We start from the raw sequence: 26,026 nt of genomic DNA, 5'->3' as shown, positions 1-26,026 counted from the left end.
CCCTGCAAAATCTACATACATTGTACATTGTTTAAGCAAGATTGTGACAAGAGCATAGTATTTGTTCAAATGCTGTAACTAATGTCTATCAGGAAGCCAATCAGCAGGCCCATTCTACATACATGGAGCAAAAGCTTAGCCACCATGCGGCAATTTATTAATGTTTTAAAAACGCACAGACCGCCAAGCCTTGGGTGTATACTTATGATTTTAAAAAACATGGCCAAACAATGGCGAAACGATAGATGGTAGCAGGTTCAGTGCCTGTACTTTTTTTACACGTGCTCCCAAATATGTTCTCCTTTTTTGCTCTTCCCGGCCGGGTACAGCTGTCTCTTCTTTTCAACTGTTCCAACCGCACTGTTGTTTTGAATCCCTCTGAGCCAGATTAAGTAAGAGTGTTTTTTACAATTAAGATGGCTTCGTAGAATTTTATGGCTGGAATTCTTTAACTGTGCGTAAATTTCCTATATCAAGGGGTGAATTCGCCCCGTAGTTTTGATTTTAGACGGGCGCCGCGCAGATCACGAGAAACTCCTGTAGTTTTGAATAGGACCTGGTGGTCTATGCGTTTATATGTCTGTGCAACAGACGGTCCGTGACTATATCAAAAAGCGTGCCCAAAATAAACCCTCGGTATAAGGAATTTAATCATGCACAGTTAAAGAATATTCCAGCGATAAAATTCAAGGAAGCCATTATCGATTATGAAATTTCCTCTGTTTACTTATTAAATTTTGCCCATGCAGATTCGAAACAATTTTGCGGCTGCAACATTTGAAAAGAAGAGACCATAGCAGCATTAAAGACGGAACGTATTGTGAGAGCACATGTAAATAAACACATGCTATCTAACTGCACCACGCGCAAGTCACACTAAATGCACTTGTGGACTTTGCGTTATGTCTGTGAATGGTACGCACCATATTAATACATCATAAGTAAAACTTATTGTGTACTATTTACGACACATTTCTGCCCCTCTCGCTGTAGGCAACGCAACTGTACGACGAAACGGTATGACGGCTTCCTTGCGTCGTGCCATCGCGTCGAATTGTCTCCGCGTCTTTATTGCCATTACGCGGTTTGTATACACGACGTCGCCTGTCACGTCGTACAGTGAGCCAGCTCAAGGTCAAACTGCGCCAAAATTGTTTGGCGTATTTATTTGTGCTAATATGAAGGTATTGGGGGTTTTATGACCAGCCAAAGACAATAGGCATAATTCCAACACGCTGTGACGTCATTTAGATGCTGAATTTTTATTGGCTGAAATATTAGTGCGTTTGGTATTGTGTTTTTGACGAGAATTTGAGAATGTCTTCTTTGATTAAGTTTTTAGGAATTTTAATTGTTATACAAATGTATGTCAATGGTTTATAATCTCATTTGAAGCAATGTTCATAAAATTTTATAACCATTATAATTTTGATTTTGTATTACCACCCGATCGTTGTTTTCAAAATGAAAACAATCAGAACTGAACAAATTAACAAATTTTATTCAACACTATAACCAAATCTACGAAATGTTTATTTTGTCAAGGTATGAAACCATAAAAATAAAGAAAAATTAATTCTAAGTAAATATAAGAATTAACCATTAATCATTCGTAACTCATTTCTACCTGTTGTTTGTGTTTGTTATTTAGTAGTTCAAATTAACACTTATATTCTAAGCGCGTCAAAACAAAATATAGTTTTCGGCAATATCGGTTAGAAAGCAGAATTATGCATGTTCACTTTATGTCCAGTCACATAGCATGGCGAAAAGCGACGATTTGATTTCACTGTAATAAAATAACCAAAAGGCTGGCATTGAGAACAACTGCCAATCCGGTGATACTCAAGTCATGATTGTTACTCAGTGAACGTCATCGTCAGTGCACTGGTATTAGACCTTACTTTTTAAAAGAATATTGCTACTATCCCTGAATGAACCAGGTTTTTCTTTTCGGACCATCTCACAGGCGGTGTTTGTGTATGTGGGTGGAGGGGGGGGATAAGCCCCAAGAACTCGGCCGTCCCATGCTAGATCAATCTAAAACTAGGGGTGCATTAAAAAACATGGCGTTTGAGCTCATCTGAATTTTTTTTGTGAATTTTTTTAGAAGCTGTATTTCAGCACAACGTGGTGTTTATTGTTATGGTTCGCAACCTCAAGAGCTTCAGAAAGCGTCCGTTGAACACGTCAATGGGAAAAGTTCACATTAAATTTTTTTGGACATGTCTCGGGGGAAAAGGTGGTTTGCGAAAATCGTGAGTCCAATTTTCATAAAATTGAAATCGATGGGTTTGACAAAAAATGTATTCGCAACAATATCAATGAAAATGTGGGGGAGGGGTCGGGTTCCAACCCGGCTGTGTAAAGGTTAAAGGGATCGGCGTTTACTTACTTGCTATACGGTAAACCTCGGCTAATAAGTCAAAATTTTAAACCCAGGAAAACTTGACAATATGCTCATCGTGTCATGCATGCACATTACAATGCAGCTATACTTTTAATGGCATGAGTTCTGTACCATTATTATGAAAATTCTCACTTTTACCGCACCCTCCAGTTTCAAGTCACTAGGTATTTGTCAACCCACTTCTTGGTCCGTCCCATTACAAAATTCGATGAAAATAATTACATATACATGTATTGTCAAAATACCGGTACGTGATCAGCGAGAGTCAAATTACAAGGGTGCTCTGGTCAAGTGAGGTCATGGACATTTCGGCTCTGAATGTGAAAATGGCACAAAGAACTCCGTATCAAAAACAGCAAGACTTTGGATATTCCCCAGCAATGATATCTGACATTTCTCTAGTTCTTACTTTAATTGTAGCTTTGGTACCTTGTATGTGTATTTGTTTTTTCGGGGGAGGGGGTGTAAACTTGTGGCTCAAAAACGGTCAGAAAGTGAACGGAGTCGGGATGTATCGCCCATCTCAAGTATATAAGCATACATGTGTATTGAGCAATATTAAAAATAAGGCAGCACTTTAGGATAGGTTAAAATAGGCCCAAGTATCTAGCCAAAACCTCTACCCGGCAACGGTTTTGGAATCAATCATTTTCGTATACAGTATAGCCGAAATTCAGTGGTTATGTTGGGGGTGGGTAGGACCGAATAATATTGCTGGTTCCAAATTTCCGATTCTTGGTATCAAAACGGGCCAAATTGCTCGCTCCTATGATGACTGATAAAATTAACGGCAAGCAGACCTCAGGAGGGCCGTCATCATCGAATCCTCAATTGCGTTTGGGAGCAAGGAATTAAAAAATCAGAAGCGACCACGGTATGTGGTAAAAATGTTATGGACGAGCTTGAGGGTGCATCCTTATAGTTTCAAATTTTGTGTATGCATGCATTTAAAAAGCATTTTGAAAACAACATAAAAACGGTGAAAGCAAATGGGTGGTTTTCGACATGACTGACAAAACAACCTCGGTATATACATACAATGTATGTAAATTACAAGATAGTGGTCTTTAATGGAACTTTTAAAAGTCTCCAATTTTAATGTATGCGTTTGTAGCATGTGTCCTCTACAGTCACTTGTAAAACGGAAGGATGCAAAAAAATTATCTTCTTTTCCAGTTTTGATGATTGGTGGTTGAAGTTTTAATGCTATTTAACAAAAAACAAATGCTTTGGCAAACGTTTCATGCACAACGGCTGTTGTTACGGGGTCCTGTCTGTCTCATCTGAACTATTACATGTATACATTTTTTTCGAAAGTTAACTTGATACTTGAAATAAACACCACACTATTATACACAAGCGGTATTGAGATTGTAAAAGGTTTATTTACATCATTTTGTAAACAATTTCGTAAAAAGGCTGTACACAGGCTGCACGGCCTGACTGAAAACGTAACATGGAAATTCGTTTATAAAGTAAGTTTAATGACAAGGAACGAGGTTGATATTTTCAGCCAATGTTTATATTGTGTAGACAATTTCAGCTACGTTTGGCAGTTTATCGCACGTTACTGCATGCATTAATATACCATATAATATATTATTAATATAAGAACATGTAAGCACAACCTTTTTAAATAGTCATGCAATGCCACGTTGGATGCTGTTCCTACAAATGGATATTTTTACCTTTCGCAAATTTTGTTTACTTTGGTATATTGTTGACGCTGAAGTAAATCTTTTCCATTGTGCACATTTTGGATGCACCAATTAGAAACTGACATCACAGCTGCAGTATCCTCATTTGGCAGGGAAGGCGTGGGCAATTTCAAATTTGTTGAAGTGCACTTTTAATTTATAGGGCAACCTAAATTATGGCACATAGCTTTCTTATACGTTTAAGAGTTGTGACAAGTTGCACAGAACATAACGTTCCTGGTGAAAGCTCATCATCAACTCTTTTTTAACGGGCGAGAGTGTGTAATTTCATAAAGTAAAGAAGCAGAGGTGAAGTGTAGTTGACAGGTTTGATGCCCTTTTTTGAAAGTGGGTATCTTTGTATGTAATGCATAGGCCTCATAAAGTGTATAATGTGTTAACCTTATTGTCACGTCCTTTAAAGGATTTTGTAGGTTCCCAACTTGCCCTAACAGTTTGATGGCAACATGGCAGACTAGTAATTATGGCGATACTCCACGCTTTTTCGGTCACACACGCTCTATAAAGTACATTTAGATCGAGAAAATAATAAAGCATACCTTTGTTATATGAAAGTATACTTACAGTGACATTCGACACTCGATGAGTCTTGTCTGTGTTTTTCACGGGCCTCAACCCGCAAATTTGAACCTGTGCATGCAGTAACGACATTACACGAAGTTTTAATGTTGTCAGCGAGCATGAATTACTACCAAAACTGGTTAAAGCCTGAAATGGAGTTTGATCTAAATAATTAGAAAAAAAAAAGAAAAAAGAACGCGCTCGAGAACACTGTAAGTTTTTGTGAATACTTGAAGATGGCGCAGTTTTGAAAGTGGATAAAAGGGGGTTTGGATTTTCCCTTGCGGTAAGATTAAACGGAACGACCGGCAGCAGAAATGGGAAAACCGATTTGTGGCAGCCATAACATTCTTTATATGTTCTTTTGAGAGGGCACTTTCGAGTACAAAAAAACAAAACAAAAACAAAATTGCATGGCATTTTATATGGTATGCACCAAATTAACACATTAGCACCTGTACATATACACAATATTGATATCTGCTTAGAGAATATTGTGAAAAATGGGAACTAAAGGGTTAAATGGATATAAATATTTTCTGCAGAACAGCTTCAGGGGAAAGGTGTGCGAATAAAAATTTGAAAAGCTTTCAAAATGTTCCTTAATTGTCTTTCCCTTAATGTATCCTTAAAATCGCCCGAAATGGATTTTAATGGTCTTAGTATCAGGAAGGATTATGGCTCAGCGACTTGATATGCGACAGTGTAACTCAATTATCAAACCCACTAGAAGTCTGAAATGCGATGACGGAGATGTCCAGCGGGAAGGGGGCAAACCGTTTTGTGAAAACTGAAAACTCCAGCACTTTAGAAGTATGGTAATGGCCCTTTTGTTGAGGATGTATTTGATCATTTAGTTAAAAAAGAACAATCATTCAAGAAAAAGAATCCGAATTTTACTCCCATGGACTAGAGAATGGTTTCCGCATCGATGTAAGAAACGCAGAGAGCAACGCAATCAAGACGCAAACCGCAACGCAGACAAATGGAAACATTTGGTGCGTTCGATTAGCTTCTCTGAATACACCAGTGTTAAACGCAAGGGAAGCTTCGAAATGAGGGTTATCGAACGCTACAGTGTACTCGCTAAAGCATTCTGGGAAAAGGTCAAGTCCCCACCACGTTCTATTATGTACGTCCATGCACGAACAGTCCATCCGTGACGTCATTACACTCCGGCAACCTCCAGAGACCCGCTCGCCAGCCGGGGTAGTAGTGGCTGACACCAGGGCAGGCACGAGGATCACGTGATGGCTAAACGAACGCTCTCGTGTAAGTTTGACTTACACGTGTAAGCTAATCGAGTAAGCGTACATATTGCTGCATAAAAAGATAGAATGGATCCACAGCGAGCAGACAATGCCAGAATAAAAAGCGGTATTGCCAATCAATGCCAGACTGTTATTTTACTAGGAAAGTTAATGCTAGAAATTTGAAGTTTATATTTATTCACACTTTCAAATATAACTAAAAGGAAAAACTGGAGCTGGCCCTCAATTAGTCAGTAACTATCTTGGCATCTTCCTTTGTATGAACCATGCGGACTTCTTGTTGCAGTTTCTCTGGACCGAGTCCTGTGTAAAATATGGGCACATTCTCCCCTTTGGCTTCCCCCGTCTCATCGCTGGGTTCTGCCCCAGTCCCCTCACCGCGAATTTGCAGTGCATAAGGGGTCCTTGAGAGCGATTTGACAGCGGGGAGTTCCGTGGCGGACCTGCTGCACCCCGCCTGGTCCATTCCTTCGTTTTTTGGCAAGCTATCGGGTGCTGAATTGGCGGCTGATGGATCGTCAGTCGGCTTTGTGACCTCGTCTCTTCCACCTCTGACCGAATGGAGTTGCTGCTGTCTGTGAGTCAGAGGCAAGCTCTGCTTGGCCCGCAGATTTGCAGGCCTAGTGACGACCTCATCGATGAGGAGCAGCAAACCACTTCGGTGTCGGTCCAGGCTCTCCGGTGACTTCTTAAACCGTCTCTTTTGGCGGTCCATGACGGCGGTGCTGTAGGCCCGCTCCCCGTCGATGCGCCGCATGACGTTGCTCAGCCGGCTGCGATCCACGTCGCTCAGCACGGAGACACGTGACGCAGTGCGTCTGGTCTGACGCACAATGTTCATGTACTTGCTGTACGTGGCCGACTCTGATTTGCCGATGTTCACGCCGCTTTCACCACTAAGCGCGCAGGCCTTCAGAGGATCCAGATAAGTTCCTGTAATGTGAAAAGAGAACAATCTAGTTTCATATCGGTGCTCACAAAATTGAATGTTTCGGTCATGTGATGCCAACCTTCAACGAATTGGATCCTCTTTTGCCCTGCACAATCTCTCGAAAAACACGTAAAGATGAGTATAATTCGAATAATAGCGACAGAAGCTTAAGTACCGTATATATGTACATGTGTGTATTTAGGAAGCCTGCAGGATATGGGTCGGATACACAGCAAGATCTATACTCGAGCTCCACATGAAAAAAGAGTTACAGATATAAAGGCTTTGGAAATCACATATGTGGTCTTTACCTTTTTTAACTTTCAGCCTCAATTTCAACTTTACAATCCAGTAACAGATTTCTCCTAGCCCTTACAACACAAGCAGGGGCATAAATCTGAGTTTGGGAGGTGGTGGCAATAATCCTAAAACTTGCCAACCTTGGAAATTTCCCCCGAAACGTGTATGTGTATGTAATGGGGGGCTCTAACGCTGGGGGCGCTGTTGTCTGTGTGCCTGTCGGTGTATGCAGTAGTTGCCTGCGCCGTTTTGTCAATTATGCTCTATCTGTAAATTTTCCATGACGTTGGCTTTTTGTATTAATTACTAGCTTCCTCTTTCATTCTTCGTTTCTAAATTTTTTTACACTACAAATCTAGAGAATGACCCTTTGTTACACCCTGTCAAAATGGCATAGAGATAAACCCCAATCTCCTCGTGAAATACGCCATTCATCAAACACACGTTAAGATTATTACAATAAAACTCACAGAGACGACAGCACACACTACAGAAAGCAAAAGGGTGGAAGACCATTTGTAAAACGGAAGAGGCGACTCCTGCAATGGGCCGTGCTCTGCTCTCTTGTATCGCTGTTCTTAAAATATTAATCGTTTAGCAGGAAGAGTTTGGTCACCACATGCGATGGAGGATTTGCCTCTTCATTCGCGAGACATGATTTATGAGTAATTAATTAATTAATAATAATAATAAAGTAGTGATGAATCACTAATATCTCTGTATATTTCATGACCACGCTCGTGTTACACCATTTAATTTATTTATGCTGCGTACAATCAAGGATGTACATTTGTTGTTAGTAAAGAGGCTTTTCACTCTATCAGTTTAGCAGATGGCATCTGAAATGCAATTGACTTGTACTTGATATGCATTCTATTCACCTAAAACAACATACAATCCAAAGGTCGAAGTTTAAAGAATGATTTGTTTGAATTTCATTTTATACATGTGTAGAGGGGACTCTTTTCACTTAGTTGTTTTTGCTTTACCTGCTTGTGTATAGGAGTTGCCCCCTGGTTTTAACATTTAATTTCTTGTTACCTTGCCCTGAATTTGCTAGGAGTGGTTCCCCCCCCTTTCCAAAATAATCCCCAGAGTAAATATCCTGTCATGCCCTATTGCACAAGGCCTGATGCATGTGAGTTCCTTAGATATAGTCAGATGCGGACCGGCAGCAGGAGAGACCACAGCATCCACCTAATCCTCTCTTTGTACTATGCATCTTCTGCCTTCAGCTTTGGTCTGCTGTGAACTTGGTGAGTTGAATTTGTAGATTATAAATTCTCAGGATTTCTTACCTTGTATCTTGATTGTACTATTTTTGATGTTTTCGAACCAATGGAGTATTGAGATGAAAACTTCGATGGAACTCTTGGTTTTGTAAAGTTTTGAGTTTTTTTACATGTACGTACGCGATACGTACTAGGTCAGCAAGCGGCTAATGCGCGCTGCGACGACTGACAAACGCCTTGACCAAGGCTATATTCTCCTGGACGTGCTGTTGCAAAGCCGCCAGTATAACGCTTGACCTGACTCATGTCACAAGAAGCAGTCACAGTCACTGATGATGTAATATTTTTCCCCATTGTGTTGCATTTTCAAAAAATAAATCAATAAACTGGTTTAAACTTTAAAAACGAATCAATATTGTGATTTGTGAAGCTTTAAAAAGTAACTTCAAAACTGCGCCAGAGATCCGATGTTCAACCCTTTCAGACAGCCATTGCAGATCAAAATTGTTCCCTCGATTTTTGTCTTCCGTCTTTGAGATGTCAACGTCTGCGTTTCTTGAACAAGAACTGCTATTCAGTGCTGGGGATGGTTCACTGATTTCAAACTCAACTTCTGTATCTTTGCCAGGCAAAGATTTCAAGCACGGGTTTACCTGCATTTTAACTAGCAACTTCCTGCGGGGAATGAATGGTATATGTGCCGCGTGTGAACAGAACAATGATAATACATTATCATGCAGGCCTTAAAACAGACCGAAAACTGCCTGATTTGCATATTAGAACATTTTGTGGCATTTGAACTGCGTGGTTTGTTAATGCTTTGAAAATGGTTTGCAAATGGATTGCCAGTTTGTATTTCCGAAATAAATCGGGGCACTCCTTTTGATTCCATTTTGCACTGGAGAGTGGGCATTGATTTTCGAAATGGTGATGGACTTCACGCCTTTTTTTCTAGAAAGATCATCCAGTTTGCATGGAGGGTAGAAATATCTTTGTAAGTCGTCAGCCAAGCCTGCTCTAAAATTCAAAAGAAAACGAAAGATGAAGAAATTAGCTCTTCTAGTTTGATTTGTGCTTTCAAAACTAGCGAAACTTCTTTGTATTTTTCCAGAGTGTTTGAGGCACTTGTCACTGTCTTCTACAGCAGCTTAAGAGTGGTCTTGAAACACATGTTTACATGCTGTTGGTAGAGGCAGGACAAAACTAGGCTTGCGACATGAAGCATACATCACAGAAGCGCTGCGGGATACGTTGTACGTTGTGCGTTTTATAACAACACTATCAAAACATCTCGTTTAACGAAGCGCTGTTGTAAAAATGTACGAAGCAATTAGGGGTCACGGAGAGATTCCTTTCACGTTTTGATAAATGCGTCATTTGCAACTGACATCGTCCCAACAACCCGCCGGGAAGCAGAATCGATTTGTGACTGCGCAGCCTGAGTTGGCATAATAAGCCATACGGAGTTTTGACGGCAAAACGCTCCAGTCGGCACTTCCCCCCTTTTATTCCTAAGGACCTGTGTGGAGAAATGTAGTGTGCATATGTTGTTACGGCCAATAATGTTACAATCGGTCAATAATGTAACACCGGCCGATAATGTGATAACATAGAGGCCGATAATGTAATAACTGTAGATTTGTTAATTTCTTAGAAAGCTTTGGGGGACTTTGGTTTTCTTCGAGTTTACACTGCAGATCCCTCTTAGGCCCTATACTAAAGAAACTATAGAAAGCTCAAAAAACAAGCTATGTGTACATGAGAACAATCAAGAACATAATAAGGTGGAAAAGGAGTAGCTTGAGCCAGGATGAGATTTTGACAGGTTTGTGCAAGGATATTTTTCACTTTCATCTATTTTCGAGGTTAGAGGGTAGGAATCACAGTAATACTGCTGAACTGAGAGTTTGGATGCTGACCTGCTGGGGGACACTCTGGCTTGCTTCTTAGGGAGTATTATATTCATTCTGACGTGATGAGCTCCTCATTAAATTGAGCTAATGTTCGTATACAACACAACAGTTTCGCACTACCCGCAAAGAGTCAAGCCAGTCGGACATGACATACTTCAGAAGATGCAGGGCTTTAAGAGATACATCTTCAAGGGCGCACCGCTACAAATAAATTCCCATAGACTGCAAAGATAAATCCCCACACTTTGCAATAATTTTAAAAATACTCACAACTCTCACAAGTGTCCAGGCTGCACAGAAATACGATGATCGACATGTCCCCTTTCATTTTCCTTTCAATTTTCGGGGGGTTGACTAATGAATTTTTGAGAAATTTTCACCAGAAGCAGACCACCCCTAAAATGAAGAAAATGTCCCTGCCCAGAAAAGTAACCATTTTGAAAAACCATCCCTCTGCAAAACGGCCAAATAGTGGCATTTTCGGACCCAACTGCATCCAAATTACTCAGAATTTGAAGCCCAGAGTCCGGGCCAGGGGTTCAGTGCCATATTTCTCCAATTCCCCAATTTCATGGCTCAAAGGACTCTCTAATATAGAATATTTTGAGTGTATAACTTTTATTAATGAGCTCGGCGGACATATTTAGGGCCTTTTTGCAAGGGTGCACCCTTTAACAGCAGGCAACTTTCATATTTTGGCATGAGAGTCCAATCAGTGGAAGCAGAATGATCTGGAAAGTAATTTTCTGCAAAAAAAATTGAAAAGTACTGTTCCTCTGAGAAACCACAGGGCTTAAGGTGTAGGGGTGTGGCTATGGTGTTTCCCAGTTTTTTCAATGGGAATGCACGACTGCTGTGCATGTCTTGGGCATCCTGAGGGCACTCAATTTTGTCCTTTCCACGTCCAATTGAGAGAAGAATTCCCTCATTTACGCATGCATGTTATTTTTGGGGCAATCTGGGTTCATTTTGATATGTTGTTTTTCCACTTTAGGGGCGGAGGGAATTTTTGAGAAATTTTCACCAGAAGCAGACCACCCCTAAAATGAAGAAAATGTCCCTGCCCAGAAAAGTAGCTATTTGAAAAACCATCCCTCTGCAAAACGGCCAATAGTGCCATTTTCGGACCCAACTGCATCCAAATTACTCAGGATTTGAAGCTCTGAGTCTGGGCAAGGGGGCCAGTGTCATATTTCTCCAACTCCTCAATTTCATGGCTCTCAGGACTCTCTAACATAGAATACTTTGAGTGTATAACTTTTATTAATGAGCTCGGCGGACATATTTAGGGCCTTTTTGCAAGGGTGCACCCCTAATGTCACCCGACATACTGATAACGTCATCGTGACATGAGGTCAATTTTCGTCTATAGCATATCCCTTTTGTGATGTCTGCAAAGTCTTTACCCAACTTGACACGTTTTTAGAAAATATATGGGGCTTTAACTAAAGGGAGCACCTTTCATGTCACGCGATTTGTCAACTGATGACGTCATCATGACATGATGTCAGTTTTCTTCCTCAACACTTCCCTTTCTAGCTACATGTATTTGCAAAATCTCAACCCAGTGGGACATGTACTTAAGGGGATAGATGCATAGAGTTTGGAAGTTTGCATATTCAATGCTTATCAAGCCCAATGGGTGACTGTGCTGTTAATAGAAATCACCTAAACACTAAAAACAACATTTATGTAATGAGCCACCATAATTCATCTGAGTGTTTTATATACCTTGGGAAAAGATTATTTCTATTCAGTTATAATTTGACAAAAAAAAATGAAAAAAAAATTGTCACTTCAAAAGCAATAAGGAAGGATATTCAAGGAAAATTCGAAGTAAACTTAAGTCCCCAAAGCCTTCTAAGAAACAAGCAAATCCATGGTTATTACATTATCACCCTCCATGTTATTACGTTATAGACCAGTTTTAGGTTATTATATTATCGGCCGATTGTTATTACATTATCAGCCGGTATTACATTATTGGCTGATTGTTACATCTGCCGTAACATGTGTACCACTTAATTAATGTGCATGTGGGAGACAAAACGCAGGAAGTGAAAATGAGTGGACTCCGCCTCTTTCACACGAAGTTCCACTCTCTCTGAAGAGGTTTAGAGCATTACTGGGTATGGGAAGGAACATTCAAGGAAACTGTCAACAAAAATCCAACAAAAAAGGTCGGTGATCAAGTGGTGAAGACATCCGTACCAGCAAGCAGGAAATTGTGACTTTTTTACATAAGCTGTCAGAGAAGCACTGAGTATACACCGTGCAGTGTTTATGAATATAGGCCTACTCCGGTGTAAGGGTAAACTCAATAAAAATCCATTTCAAACGTAGTGTTCAAAAGTCAAAACGAGTTCGTTCACCATAGTTTCTTCACTATACACTATACGAAAACACGGAATGTCCACAACAGAATGTATGCAAAGATGTGCAGGCGTGGCATACACAGTGTGGACCTCTGCACAAAAGAAGTCCACATAATGTAGGGTATGGGGGCGTTGTGTGAATGGGTGTGTGCGCGGTGGGCGGCAAACAGCAAGCACTTCTGCATTCAATCAATATGAACTAAAACATTACAGATATGTAAATCGATTACTTCGTAAATCGGCTTTTCAAAACGACTTCTACCTCTTTCACCCAGATTTGGGACGAACGTCCCAGATTCATATCTAAGGAAGATGACGTGCGCCAGACCAAGCCTTACGCATGACTGGACATTAAGTTCAAATTAATTACTCTTCCCTCGAAAAATACTAATTTCGGCTCCTTTAATCGAAACCTCACGTCTCCCCCAGTTTCTTCAATCAGAACAAGAACCTTTCAGCCTTGTCTTGTTCAAACGAACGTGAGATGACACATGCCAGAGATTCCAGTTTTCAACCGTGTCCGGTAAAAAAATTCAAAACGGTCCACGTCAACCTCTCAATTCGGTGTTAAACAATTACAAAGTGCTCACTTCTAGGTTTCGAAGTTGCATTTATGGCATTTGTGCCTCCGTCCGATGATGTTTCCATGGCGATGCGTGTCTGTTAGATCACCATCACCCGCGAGGTTTAGAAACCGTCCCGCACACTTCGTCCTCAGAGGCCCCGGTGTGTTCTGTTCGGTAAATATGGAGATTTTGGATAGTGAAACTGTTGAACGCACACCCTCCCTGCACTAGCAATTCGGCTGCAAACCAGGGTAAAAAGTGCAGTCTGTCATACTAGGCCTGTTATGTCTGCGTGCATCTGTCCACTGCAGAGTTGATACAGATGTTCCTTCCTCCATGATCCAATCAGCACCGTCATGGGTACAGTACGTATACGTTGATATGCACACCGGGTACTATTCGCGAGACCCAACGTAGCTTACACGCTTGACGTGTTTGATAGAATGCTGAATAAAACAGGGCACAATACTCCCAATCATTTTCATTTTGATGGCCTGCTCCCTCAATAAACCCCAGCAATGAATAAAAAGGGGGGGGGGGTATTTAGACGGTAACCCGTGGTGACGTTTGGCATGTTTGGAAAGGAAATAATGCACCCAGATAATTTTTGTCAACGCTGTCAGGTTATATGTCAGGCGGTTGTACATGACGCCCGAATCACTTAGTTGATTGACCGGGTTATTTATTTATATGCAAACCTACAGATGTATTGTACACGGTGCAATACTGGACAGGCCATTGCAACGACCGAAAAAAAAAACACGCGCGTTGACCTGTTTCCATGTTCAGAGCGCGCCTTAACTGTGAATTATACAGGTAAACAGAACCAAGTGGTATTTGTTAAAGGAATACATGTAATATAAATGGATTACTAAAATCCTTGAAATTACACCTAAGTGTTTCAGTTAGCCTTATTTTCAATGTTTGTTTTGCTACTTTTTTATCTGAACTGGAAAACTTTTTAAAATGTCAAGAGCCCCATTTTCACATCTTTAAATGTGTTGGATTTCAACGGCACTCCCTCAGCCTGAGTCTCTTATTTAGTCCTTTTTGGAAGCAGCACGTTGGAGACATTTCGCCGTCCTAGCCCAAGTATTTTAATAATAAAAATAATATAGATTAATATTACACAGAAAACCAATCAAGGCGCAATTTTGTACTCGGAGTGTTGGTTCGCTTACTTGGATTAACCGGATAGATCTCTAATACAGTTGTCTAACCTACGCATTTTCAACATTTTATGAAGCCCGCCCCGTGCAGTTTGGTTTTGATCAAAACAGCGAGTCTGATGAAAACTTCTTTGCCCAACGGAGGAACAAGTACTTGAACTTCAAAGCAAAGATGTCACCGTGCTGTAAATAAACAGGAATTTCCATTATTTTGATTACAAATGCTACAGGCGTATTTCCCACGAACGCAATTTGGCTTCACTTAGGTGGCCCAAAAGAAACAACTGGAGTGGAATAGCATTCCCATCCATGAAATTCACTCTCGACAGTCTCATCCCTAGATTCAACCGCAACGTTGTGAAGAGCAAAAAAATTAACTATTTGGAAATAACAGACCGCTTTATACTTACAAACACTTCAATACCTATAAATGTCAGATTGCAATCTTGACCTCGCTCACCTCACAACGCAGAAATTCACAGTATACAGGTCTCAACTTCTAAAACCATCCACGGATAAATATGAATGTTCGGCCATTCAGCTTAAAACTGTGTGTTCAGATATACTTCCAGAATTAAGTTCTACAGCCATTCAGTATCTGATTTCATCCTTGCATCGTATCTGCTAGGAAACAACAACGAACCCGCTTTATCTCTGAGCTACATTTCAAGTGCAAAGACTGAACAGTTACATATCCACATGAATATATACACGTAGGTTGAAATAGGCATTCGATATGGTTTGACTGTTTGACAAAGGGTCAAGAGATACTGAACTATCCCTCGTCCTTAATAACAGACAATGCGCGGAGAGTAGCTTCCAAACTCCAAAGGTTGGCCATGCACTTAACCTGCTCCTCGGCAGTGGAGTGTCAGTAAAACATTTTTTGAAACAAAAAAAGGGCTCTTTTTTAAAAATAAGTTAATGGGTCATTGGCTTCGACGCGCGTGGGCAAGTGAACAGCCTGTCACTCATATTCCATGAAACGGTTGCCTGATAATGCAATTTGTCATGGCCAGTTTCGTCAAATTTATATTCTCAACAGCAACGGCGGAGAAAAGAACGACCAGTGGCTTTGTAACAGACGACGAAGATACTCGCAAAACTTGACATGCCCTGAAGCCAAAACCATCAATGTCGTTGCAATGATTTTTTCTGAGACACACTTCTTCTTCAACTTATTATTCTTCTTTAGTGTATGGAAACTGTTTTACCTTCCAAACTTGATTAACTGCTTTGAAATTACATGTTTTTAAACAACTAATATTATCCATATTTTCCCCGTCAACTAAGGGTGTTTTATTCATCTGGGAAAGACATGGTTCATCAGGGCACGGTGTTTTTATTCAAATTGTGATCCCAAAATTATTTCTTAGAGAGGGACTGGTGCTTTCTGATCGCTATGCACATAAACAGCACTGAGAGAGAAAACTAGGTCCAGGAAAATCTATAAGAATGCAGGACACCCCCTCTACAAACCAATGTAACATTGAGGCTTCTTTCTTATATGACGTCACAGTTTTGTTCATGAATAAGGAAATTTCATCAGTATAAACACCAAAACGGCCTTAAAATATCCCGTGAAAATCAGAATAAGTGAGACGCAAAGGTTTGTATTCGACAAATTGATTCATTGCAGCCACCCTTTAAATGATATTTTTCTTCATCTTCCCGTCTTTGCTGTGAATACGGACGCAGAGTCACAGATTATAATATCTATTAAATAGAGGTAGTTGCCCGCTTGTACTGATAGACTCTGGGGGAAGGAGAGTTGGATAGGCATTATGACTCCCCCAAATATTAATGTTTTAAATGGAAGTCAACTCGGGGACCATTTTCATATCTTTTCGAAAGCGTATAAAAGTCCCCAAACTTAGACTCACACCTCGGAGAGGCTACACAAATTCCATAAATCTTCCATTTTTGCCTCCCCCCGGAAATTAAAGCTTGGCGTTTGGTCCATCTTTGCTCGATATGTTTTTACCATTCATTGCCAGCCAGCATCAGTGGATGGTTGTGTGATTTTCTAGTTTGCATTTTGGTTTACAAATAGGGCAAGCATGTATGATATGGAAATACATGTAGAGGAGTACACCTCAGTGAGTTGGTCAGTCAGTCCCAGCAGGTGCCCATAGCCTGCCTGGTTAATGTTTGGGTATTGTCGTATGTGCCAACGGAAATTCAGGAAATTTCATAGTGACCATGGGGACACGCCGAGTAACCCCCCCCAAAGGCATTCAGTAAAGTTAATGACTCCTGATGGGTCGCAAATCCAAGTACTCTTGGAGTGCAGTAAAGCCTCCGTGTGGAGGCCGTCGTGACAATGGGCATGATTTTCGGCGGAACAGGGTTCGGAAAAGCTAGCCGCTGCTTTAACACTCGTTTGAGACCGGCCACGTAACGGTCTCTCCACTATAGTATAGTGATGCGGTATATTGTGGTGAAGCAAACATGATGAAACAGTCGTATTGTAAATCGTACGTTCGAGATATAAGTCTTATTTACGTCGTAAGTACGAGACACAACTTGTACGACTTCAAGTCGCGCACATACGAGTTAGATCGAAAACAAGATAATTTTTTTTCACCATGACCTAATGCAGCTTTTTAGTCAACAAAAAGGAATGGCTGGCTATGTAAATTTAAGTAGTTTACGAATTTGCTGTTATAAATTCCTGTCTTAAATTTTATAACATTAATTTACGCGAGTGAACTTCCAGCACGGTAAAGACGTTTCTGGGGCAGGGTATTGGTATAATGGAATAAATCCCAGGGATGGAGTACCAGTATACACCCCTCTACACTTCATGAGGGAAATAAGTTAAAAAATCATTAATATCTCCATTCGATATAAGGTTCTGTTTAGAGCTTGAAAGTAAAAGGTCACGCAGCGAGCTTCCGGAACCCTTGTACCGTCCTGCTATGGGGATTTTACGTTTACGTTTTACGTTGTTCGATAATATTTGGAAAAAAAATTCCTAACTGAAAACAACCCCATGAAACACTCAACTTGGAATTTTACCTTTGTCTTCCTCAAGTAATATTTAGGAAAAGTTACATTGAGATTTATCCCCGCATGCACAGGACCAGAGAACTGAACTCAGGGACAGGTGGACACTCGCATTCCAACTTTTGTGTCGATTGGCCTGAGCAGCCGTTTATTGAACTTGACACAGTTCAGGTTGTTCCCGCCCGAAGCTGGTGACGCGGAACTGCAAGCATATCTTACATTGCGTTTCAAGCAAAGTGTAGCTATTCAGCAAAAATTACAGAGATTGTTCCCGCCCGAGCCTGGTGACGCGGAACAGCAGCACATATCAGCAAAAGTACCGGTACTATGACAATCAGCAAATGTCAGCAATTGTTCCCGCCCGAGCCTGGTGACGCGGAACAGCAACTCATATCAGCAAATACATAGAGCCATCAGCAAAAATGTATGAAAGCAATTATCATATCAGCATTTGTTTCCGCCCAAAGCACATGGAGCGGTAAATTAATACTGGGATGTACCTGCTCGGTACAAAGCCTTCGATATGCAAATTCAAACAGCAATTACAACTGGCAGAATGCAAAAATACCCAACTTTCATGAACAAATTAGCAAGGATTTACTCCAGCATACAATAACTTTGGGCCAGCCATCAAACGCTGGGATCGGACACCAATTTCCACGAGGTGCGGCCCGACTTGGGCTTACACTGGGTTGCTGGAATAATGGGCAACTAATGAGCATTTTCAACAACCACTTACAGCTATTTATGTCAAACAGCAGAAATTAGTGAGTACGAAATGGCTTTTCTTAATTTGGCCCTTAATAATCTAGTGACTCCCCCGACAAAGGAAGGGATCAGGCCTTTCCTTTCGGCACATTCCCATAAGTGTCGTAAATAAGAATACAGTGCCTTTAAACCGAGGTCGATTTGCGGTCCCTGAATGAAATTCACGCCAAACAAACCACCTACGTCGGTGACTTTGCCATTCTAAGAACGGCGAAAACCCCCCTAAAACCATTAAGGAGAAAAAAAGGGGGGAAATTCCCTTCTGGCTCCGCAAAACTGGCAACCGAGTACAGGATTTACCGGATCACTGTCAATTACTCTAGAATCGGCAAAGTGGACTACCGACGGAATGCCATCAACATTTGTTTTGCAAGGCAACAAAATAGGTATAAAAGTAAGCTACAGCTGACAGGTGGTGGCATTGAACGGGGTGGAGGAGGGTTGCTTTTGCAAAACAGACAGATTTTCTCTTTTCCAACCAAGCGCCACGGCTGCTCAAGCAAAAGTGACCGGGAGTAACTCTCTCCAGTGCTACTACCATTTTAAGGTCACGCCAGTAACTAGTTCGAGGCATTAAATCACCTTGCCAGCAACCGCAAGTAAACACTACTGACCCACTTAGTGACAAGAGCCTCCAATGTTCCGCGGTGATAAATTATTTGAAGCTGCAATTTATTTTGCCTCAAATTGATTATCCCCGCATGCACAGGACCAGAGAACTGAACTCAGGGACAGGTGGACACTCGCATTCCAACTTTTGTGTCGATTGGCCTGAGCAGCCGTTTATTGAACTTGACACAGTTCAGGTTGTTCCCGCCAGAAGCTGGTGACGCGGAACTGCAAGCATATCTTACATTGCGTTTCAAGCAAAGTGTAGCTATTCAGCAAAAATTACAGAGATTGTTCCCGCCCGAGCCTGGTGACGCGGAACTGCAAGTATATCTTACAATGCGTTTCAAGCAAAGTGTAGCTATTCAGCAAAAATTACAGAGATTGTTCCCGCCCGAGCCTGGTGACGCGGAACAGCAGCACATATCAGCAAAAGTACCGGTACTATGACAATCAGCAAATGTCAGCAATTGTTCCCGCCCGAGCCTGGTGACGCGGAACAGCAACTCATATCAGCAAATACATAGAGCCATCAGCAAAAATGTATGAAAGCAATTATCATATCAGCATTTGTTTCCGCCCAAAGCACATGGAGCGGTAAATTAATACTGGGATGTACCTGCTCGGTACAAAGCCTTCGATATGCAAATTCAAACAGCAATTACAACTGGCAGAATGCAAAAATACCCAACTTTCATGAACAAATTAGCAAGGATTTACTCCAGCATACAATAACTTTGGGCCAGCCATCAAACGCTGGGATCGGACACCAATTTCCACGAGGTGCGGCCCGACTTGGGCTTACACTGGGTTGCTGGAATAATGGGCAACTAATGAGCATTTTCAACAACCACTTACAGCTATTTATGTCAAACAGCAGAAATTAGTGAGTACGAAATGGCTTTTCTTAATTTGGCCCTTAATAATCTAGTGACTCCCCCGACAAAGGAAGGGATCAGGCCTTTCCTTTCGGCACATTCCCATAAGTGTCGTAAATAAGAATACAGTGCCTTTAAACCGAGGTCGATTTGCGGTCCCTGAATGAAATTCACGCCAAACGGGCTTGTTGCTGAATGAAGTCGGCAACATGACCGCCGCCAAATAGACCTCAGGTGGTGGTATTAAGGGGAGATGCAACAGGCAAACAATATGGCGCCAGGGCTTGGTAGAAGTTGTGGAGAATGAGCGAACAACTATCATCAGTCAAATGAAATTCGTCCGCATGAAATAACGCCGCGGACGACCACTGGATCTGGGGGTGCCAAATAACACCCCCATGAGAGTTTCGAAATAATGAATGAACGTACGCGTTGAGCGAACGTCGCATACGCTCGAGGGAACTCTGCTTTAGGGCGTGAGGGTAAGTTTGGCGGGGCAGTAACTCGGAATAAAAAATGACAGTATGCGGCAGTGCTTCTCTGGTCAAATTGATGCACTGCCGTGCTAGAATACTCAGTAAATGTTTGTGTACAAGCCCCAGGTCGTTGGCGCCAAACTGCAGGATGATGACGTCAGGTAAGATCGGAACTGCCGACCACGCTTCCAACAGGAAATCAGAGAACTGGAACATCTGGAGTCTTCGCCGTCCCATCCAGTGGATATAGGCCAGCCGATTAAGACGCTCTCCCCAGGGCGATGACCCCGCCACCCGAGCACACCAGCACACAGAGCTGTCCCCAATGACCCACACAGTTGGCTTGGCAGGGGCCAATTCTCGCAAGAAAAATGAAAAGAAAATCGGAACAAAAAACGAGCAAAGTACGTAAGCTAATACAACGTGTAGCGTTCAATGGAAAATAGCTGGGGGAATCCGAATGTAACGTCGGTAAGCCCCAGACTTCCAACGCCCTAAAATTTTAACATCATCCTCAGACACACCTGCCATAGCTGCAGACGTAGCTGCCCCTATGCGAAAAGAATGAGAGGTAAATCTGGCGTCATAAAGCCCTATATACTCAAGGGCACGACGGAGTACCGCGACAAACTGGTAACGCGTGACAGGACGCCCATCGAAATGTGACAAAAACGGGCCACGGGGGGATGTGGAGCAGTCAAGATAGGACAAAGTCGCCCGGACGGGGCACATAATGTTTTGCCGGCTATGCGCTGCTGGGATGGAAGCTACATAACCATGGCCATATTGATCTGTTTTCGAGTGACGTAGGATAAGTTCGACCCTTAAAGGGGAGTCTTTGACGGTAACATCAGACCGACACAACGGGCTAGAAGATTGGTGGGATTGGGCAGTAAATTCCCCAATGCGAAGGAACCCAAAAAACGCAAGTAAGAAAGCCACTCGGAAAAGCCGAGCCTCGAAATTACTCGAGCAAACAGCCTGCAAGGCTGGGACCATACGACATAAAATATCATAAGTGATAGGGCGCCGTCGGTCGCGACGACTACTACGCCTACGACAGCCCTCCAGTAAACGTTTGACCAGAAAATGCTTAGTTAAATCAGGATAACTCATTAACTGCAAATTGGAGGAAACCCCCGAGACGTAAGAGGTAATCGTTGTGGGGGCATACCCAGATACCGACAAAAATGCAATAAATCGAACTATCTGAAGCAGGGAGGGGGAGTGCTCGGCATCGAAACCATGGGTTTGACGAAACCATTGAAAAAGATGCCAAGCCCTCTGATAAGACAAGTTCGTGCGGGGGGCCACCGCGTCATGCAAAAGACTCTGGACCTCTAACTGAAGACACTCCACAGGTTGTCGGGCAAGGGGGTCATATCGCAGTCTGCAGCGGGTGCGAGATGACGAAATCTGGTCATCTGAAAACGTGAAAGAGCATCAGCAATGCCATTATCCAGGCCTGGAACGTGCTGCGATCGAAACTGGATATTGTGAGACATGTCACAACGAGGCGGCGCACCAAACGCATCATTAAGTGACATTTAGACGTTTGTCTGTTGATGACACTAACTACAGCCTGATTGTCACACCAAAATATCACACGTTTATTATGCAATGGGACAGCCCACTGCTGGACCGCTAGCACAATAGGGAATAACTCCAAGCAGGCAATAGAAAGGGGCTGACTTTTTACATGTTCGGGCCACTTCCCTTGACACCAGTGCGCAGCAAAGTAAGCCCCAAAACCAATTTCAGCAGAAGCATCAGTGTACATGTGCAATTGGTCACTATTGTACCATACCGAATCCGGAAACATTATCGTTCCGCTGAAATGTGACAAAAACTGTTGCCACGCCAGCAAGTCTGCTCGTGCACCTGAAGTGATGCGAATTTTGTGATGAGGTTTGGAGATACCCCTAGCTAGATCATGCAAACGACGGAGAAAGGCCCTGCCAGGTCTTACCGCCTTACAAACAAAATTGAGACGACCTAGCAGGGACTGAAGATTGCGCAGCGTGATTTTCTTCTGATCGAGCACACTCACAATCGTATTTTGTAAAGCAACTTGCTTATCAGTCGGGATTTGGATCTGTCGTGCAACCGTATCGATCGCTAAACCCAGGAAAGTGAGGTTCGTGGCTGGACCTTCGGTTTTTTCTTCCGCGATGGGAACCCCAAATCGCCGACAAACTACTCTGAAAGATTGGAGGGAACGTGCGCACTCGGCATAACTAGCCCCAACGAACAGGAAATCATCCAGATAATGCACAATGTGAGGAGATTCGGCCACCTTACGAGTACAGTACTCAAGGAAAGTACTGAACCGCTCGAACGTAACACAGGATATAGCACAGCCCATAGGCATGCATTTATCAAAATAAAATTGGCCGTTATGGGAAAAACCAAGCAAATCAAAATCACTTGGATGGACGGGAAGTAAACGAAAGGCCGATTTAATGTCTGACTTAGCCATCAGGGCACTGCGTGGTAAACCTGCGATCATAGTTATAGCCTCATCAAAACTCGTGTATGAAACGGTGGTGTCTGCGGGATCAATGAAATCATTCACCGATTTGCCGATAGGGGACGACAAATTATGGATTAACCGAAATTCACCAGGAGTCTGTTTGGGCACCAGGCCCATAGGTGAACAACGGAAATGAGGAAGAGGCCGGGACAAAAACGGGCCAGCAACGCGACCCAAAGCAACTTCACGATCAATTTTTGACTGCAGAATGTTGGGATGTTTGCGAGCAAATGCAGAATTACGAGCAGAGGTACTAACCCTGGGGCCCAAATAGCCTACCCGGAAACCGCGCAAAAAACCTACTTGCAAAAAGTGGGAGTCCTGAGTATTAGGGTAAGCCCGTAAAAAAGGGAGCATACTACTTAGTTTTACTGGGGTTGATGCCAGCTGCCGGCACCCGTGCTGAGACGCGAGACTGTGAGTTTCCCCGACAACGGGTTGCGGGGTGGCCAAATGCCCTGCAGGTGGAGCAGCGATGCGCGAAGCGACACAACGGGCGATTGCACTGACCGCGGTTGAAGTCGTTACATGTAGGTTGACCAGACCCGGCGACTGGGCGCCGACCAGGCCCGAAATCGGACCAGGGGTTGGTGGCAGTGGAGGGGGCACGCTCGCGTTGCTGGTACGGACGAAAATTATGCTGGTGCGAAACGGGCGCACCAAGCAGCACCAGCCAAAGTTCGGCATCAATAGTTGCCCAAGAGCGCGACGGCACACGCGCCTGGCGCAATCGGAACTGGATGTCGTACTCGCGCCAACCATACCCCACATGTCGAAATGCTGCCGAGCGAATAGTGTCTGCGTACTTCAGTAACGAACGCGCGTGGGTAGGATGGCGCAACAAATACACGGATGCAAAAACTAGAAACGCTGACGTCCACTGCTCGATAGACGTTATACGCGGAGCCTGCTTATGGGGACGAATCTGCCAAAGTGGGGACTCATTGGACCCGATTGTAAAAAGTGTCTCGTCAAAGGAATTATCCAAGCTGGTGCCGCGCGACGACTTCAACAAGGTTCCAAATTCTACGTACTCCCCCCTCCAAATTTTGTCTTTTAGATGTTGAGGAATCGCGGGCCCCGAGCTCGTCACAGACGCTAGTTAATGGCATATTCGAATCGGAAAAGGAGGTAATTGACAATGTGCTTGGAGCCGAAGTTCCCGACACCACGGGCGTGAAAATGGAAGGTTGCGGGGCTAATTCAAAAGGAGTAGCAACAGGGGACTTACCCGGCTCCAAAGTTTGCGCCGAGCTCCCTCCAGGCCGACTGATGGTAGCGGGCGCTGGCGTTGCATGGGTAGCCTCAACACTCACACTGTCTGGAATCATTCCGACCGTAGCCAACGGTGTAATAGTGGTATCCGGACCGGACGATGCAAGCTGCGGTGCACTAGACCCTGCAAGGGCCGCAACCACCGACGCATCTTGACGGGAAGACTTGCGAGGCCGCCCCCGAGCACGCTTCGCTCCACTCGTCGGCCCAGAAGGAGCCCGCCGCTTGGAATTGGCGCGGGGCATAACTAACAAAATTGCTTTTGCAAAACAGACAGATTTTCTCTTTTCCAACCAAGCGCCACGGCTGCTCAAGCAAAAGTGACCGGGAGTAACTCTCTCCAGTGCTACTACCATTTTAAGGTCACGCCAGTAACTAGTTCGAGGCATTAAATCACCTTGCCAGCAACCGCAAGTAAACACTACTGACCCACTTAGTGACAAGAGCCTCCAATGTTCCGCGGTGATAAATTATTTGAAGCTGCAATTTATTTTGCCTCAAATTGAATGTAAAAAACGAATTTTCTTAATGACCTTTCACTTCCGGCGATATCGTACCTAGGTCTCCATATTCACGCACGTTTGTTGTCACTGCCCGTGCTTACGTGAAAACGAGATTGTACAACGTTGCAAAGATTTACCTACTTGCAGTCGATGGGTTCCAGATTCCGTTTAATTGACATCACGCAGTTGTTGTTAACAAAGGTTAGGTAAAAGATTAGAATTTTTCGTAATTGAAGTAGAATTTCGTTATAAGTTTACTACTTCTAAATACAAGACTATCTAAAATATTTTGATCTACTTTTATTTCGGTTTTACCGACGGACTAGCATAAAATTTCAAACCGTGAATATTCATCTGTGTACGAGACTGCCGCATTGCACTGTTCTTCATGTATTTTAGATTTTCGGAAGTGATGGGTTATTTTTTGGCAGGATATTTCTCTTTTAGGTCAAGTGATTTTTCAGTTTCTATATAAATTGATATACTAGCAAATATCTTCCAAATTCCCCTTTCCGAGTTGGATTTTTATGGAAATAACTGAACGAAAAAATATTAAAAATTCTAAAATCTTTGCACGTTATTTTTTCCTATCCAAGGGTTTCGGAAGTGCGCCATCAGGGGTCAACTTTCAGGCTCTATTGCAGATTTGTACCGCATTATGAACATCGTCATGTATATGATATCAGCACCTCCCTTTCTCAGTCGACACCCTAGCTCCTGACAGAAATTTAAACCACTTGGCTATTGTAGTTAACAGCTTAGTAGGGTCCAATGTTAAATCCAGACCAAGAGCTCGGTCAGATTCCATCGTAGGATCATCTTGTTATACACAATGTAAATACACGCCATCTCCCATTCCCCAAACGTACGGTTCGCGTTTTCAAAACAGTTTCGTGTCAAATCTGCCTGTTTGTCAGAAACAGCCGCGATGCCGAAGGCATGATCGTTCTGACAAAGACTATCAATAATAATGAATTCATCACACTACACGGACCCTCGTGCTCCTTTCATCACAGTCTTCACACCAAGCACTCCATAGGATATGCTCACCGTTATACTGCATATACTGTTCATCTAAAGTGAATTCTGTGAAGAAATCATATTTATTAAATGACCACGGCTGAGGTGAAATTTCAGAGGGGATAAGTGGTGCGTATCCAGGTGAGGGATAAACGCAGGCACACACACCTCCAAGTCCAAAAAAAACTAGTTTCACACGGAGTTTGTACATTTTACATGGAGTAAGGGTTGGTGGAAGGCATCAAGGGAAATATGTTTAATTAACAAGAATCCGGCTGCTAATTCATAATAAGTGGGTTCTTTGTCCGATATGGTGTTGATCATACCTGTATCTGTTCCTTGCTGTATGGTCTGATCATGGTCTAATGCATTATGTGTAGGCCTTCTTCGCTGGCGTACTTGTTCACACTCGTATTCGCCGTGTAATATTTGACAGGCATATTCTCTTGAAGAAGTGTCTACCTTTTGGGACTTACGATGCGTAAATTAGTCTCCCTGTCTTGTTGGCA

The 26,026-nt window shown here is 42.8% G+C and overlaps 1 protein-coding gene and 1 long non-coding RNA gene across 3 annotated transcripts in view; one reads left to right on the top strand and one right to left on the bottom strand.

The window, feature by feature from the left end:
- Positions 1 to 1,191: 1,191 nt before the first annotated feature.
- Positions 1,192 to 26,016, bottom strand: LOC147800367 (uncharacterized). 2 transcript variants are annotated; one of them, XM_087144251.1, is made up of 3 exons: positions 25,844 to 26,016; positions 13,302 to 13,444; positions 1,192 to 6,893 (listed from the first exon to the last, which is right to left on the bottom strand). In XM_087144251.1, exons 2-3 carry the CDS (start codon positions 13,357 to 13,359, stop codon positions 6,187 to 6,189), a joined length of 765 nt encoding a protein of 254 aa, XP_087000377.1. In that variant the 5' UTR covers positions 13,360 to 13,444; positions 25,844 to 26,016; the 3' UTR covers positions 1,192 to 6,186. The 2 variants fall into 2 exon arrangements, with proteins under 2 accessions (XP_087000377.1, XP_087000372.1); XM_087144246.1 differs by lacking the exon at positions 25,844 to 26,016 and adding an exon at positions 14,907 to 15,183.
- LOC147800366 (uncharacterized) overlaps positions 7,918 to 26,026 on the top strand; it is a 28,599-nt gene continuing 10,490 nt past the window's right edge. Inside the window, exon 1 of the long non-coding RNA XR_015427371.1 lies at positions 7,918 to 8,447. This is a non-coding gene — a long non-coding RNA (uncharacterized LOC147800366). The remainder of the gene's footprint in view (positions 8,448 to 26,026) is intronic.

Source organism: Acanthaster planci, linkage group LG01, assembly GCF_054643075.1.
Source record: "Acanthaster planci isolate LZ-2023a linkage group LG01, COTS_SCS, whole genome shotgun sequence".
Lineage (NCBI taxonomy): Eukaryota > Metazoa > Echinodermata > Asteroidea > Valvatida > Acanthasteridae > Acanthaster > Acanthaster planci.
This window is presented reverse-complemented; position numbering and strand designations above follow the sequence as displayed.

What these genes read in the sequence shown, in the direction of transcription:
- LOC147800367 (XM_087144251.1), bottom strand. Translation starts at nt 13,359, where the DNA reads ATGGAAACATCATCGGACGGAGGCACAAATGCCATAAATGCAACTTCG. An exon ending in TGCAACTTCGAAACCTAGAA is followed by an intron (nt 6,894 to 13,301) that starts GTGAGCACTTTG and finishes TTCACATTACAG; the next exon opens with GAACTTATCTGGATCCTCTG.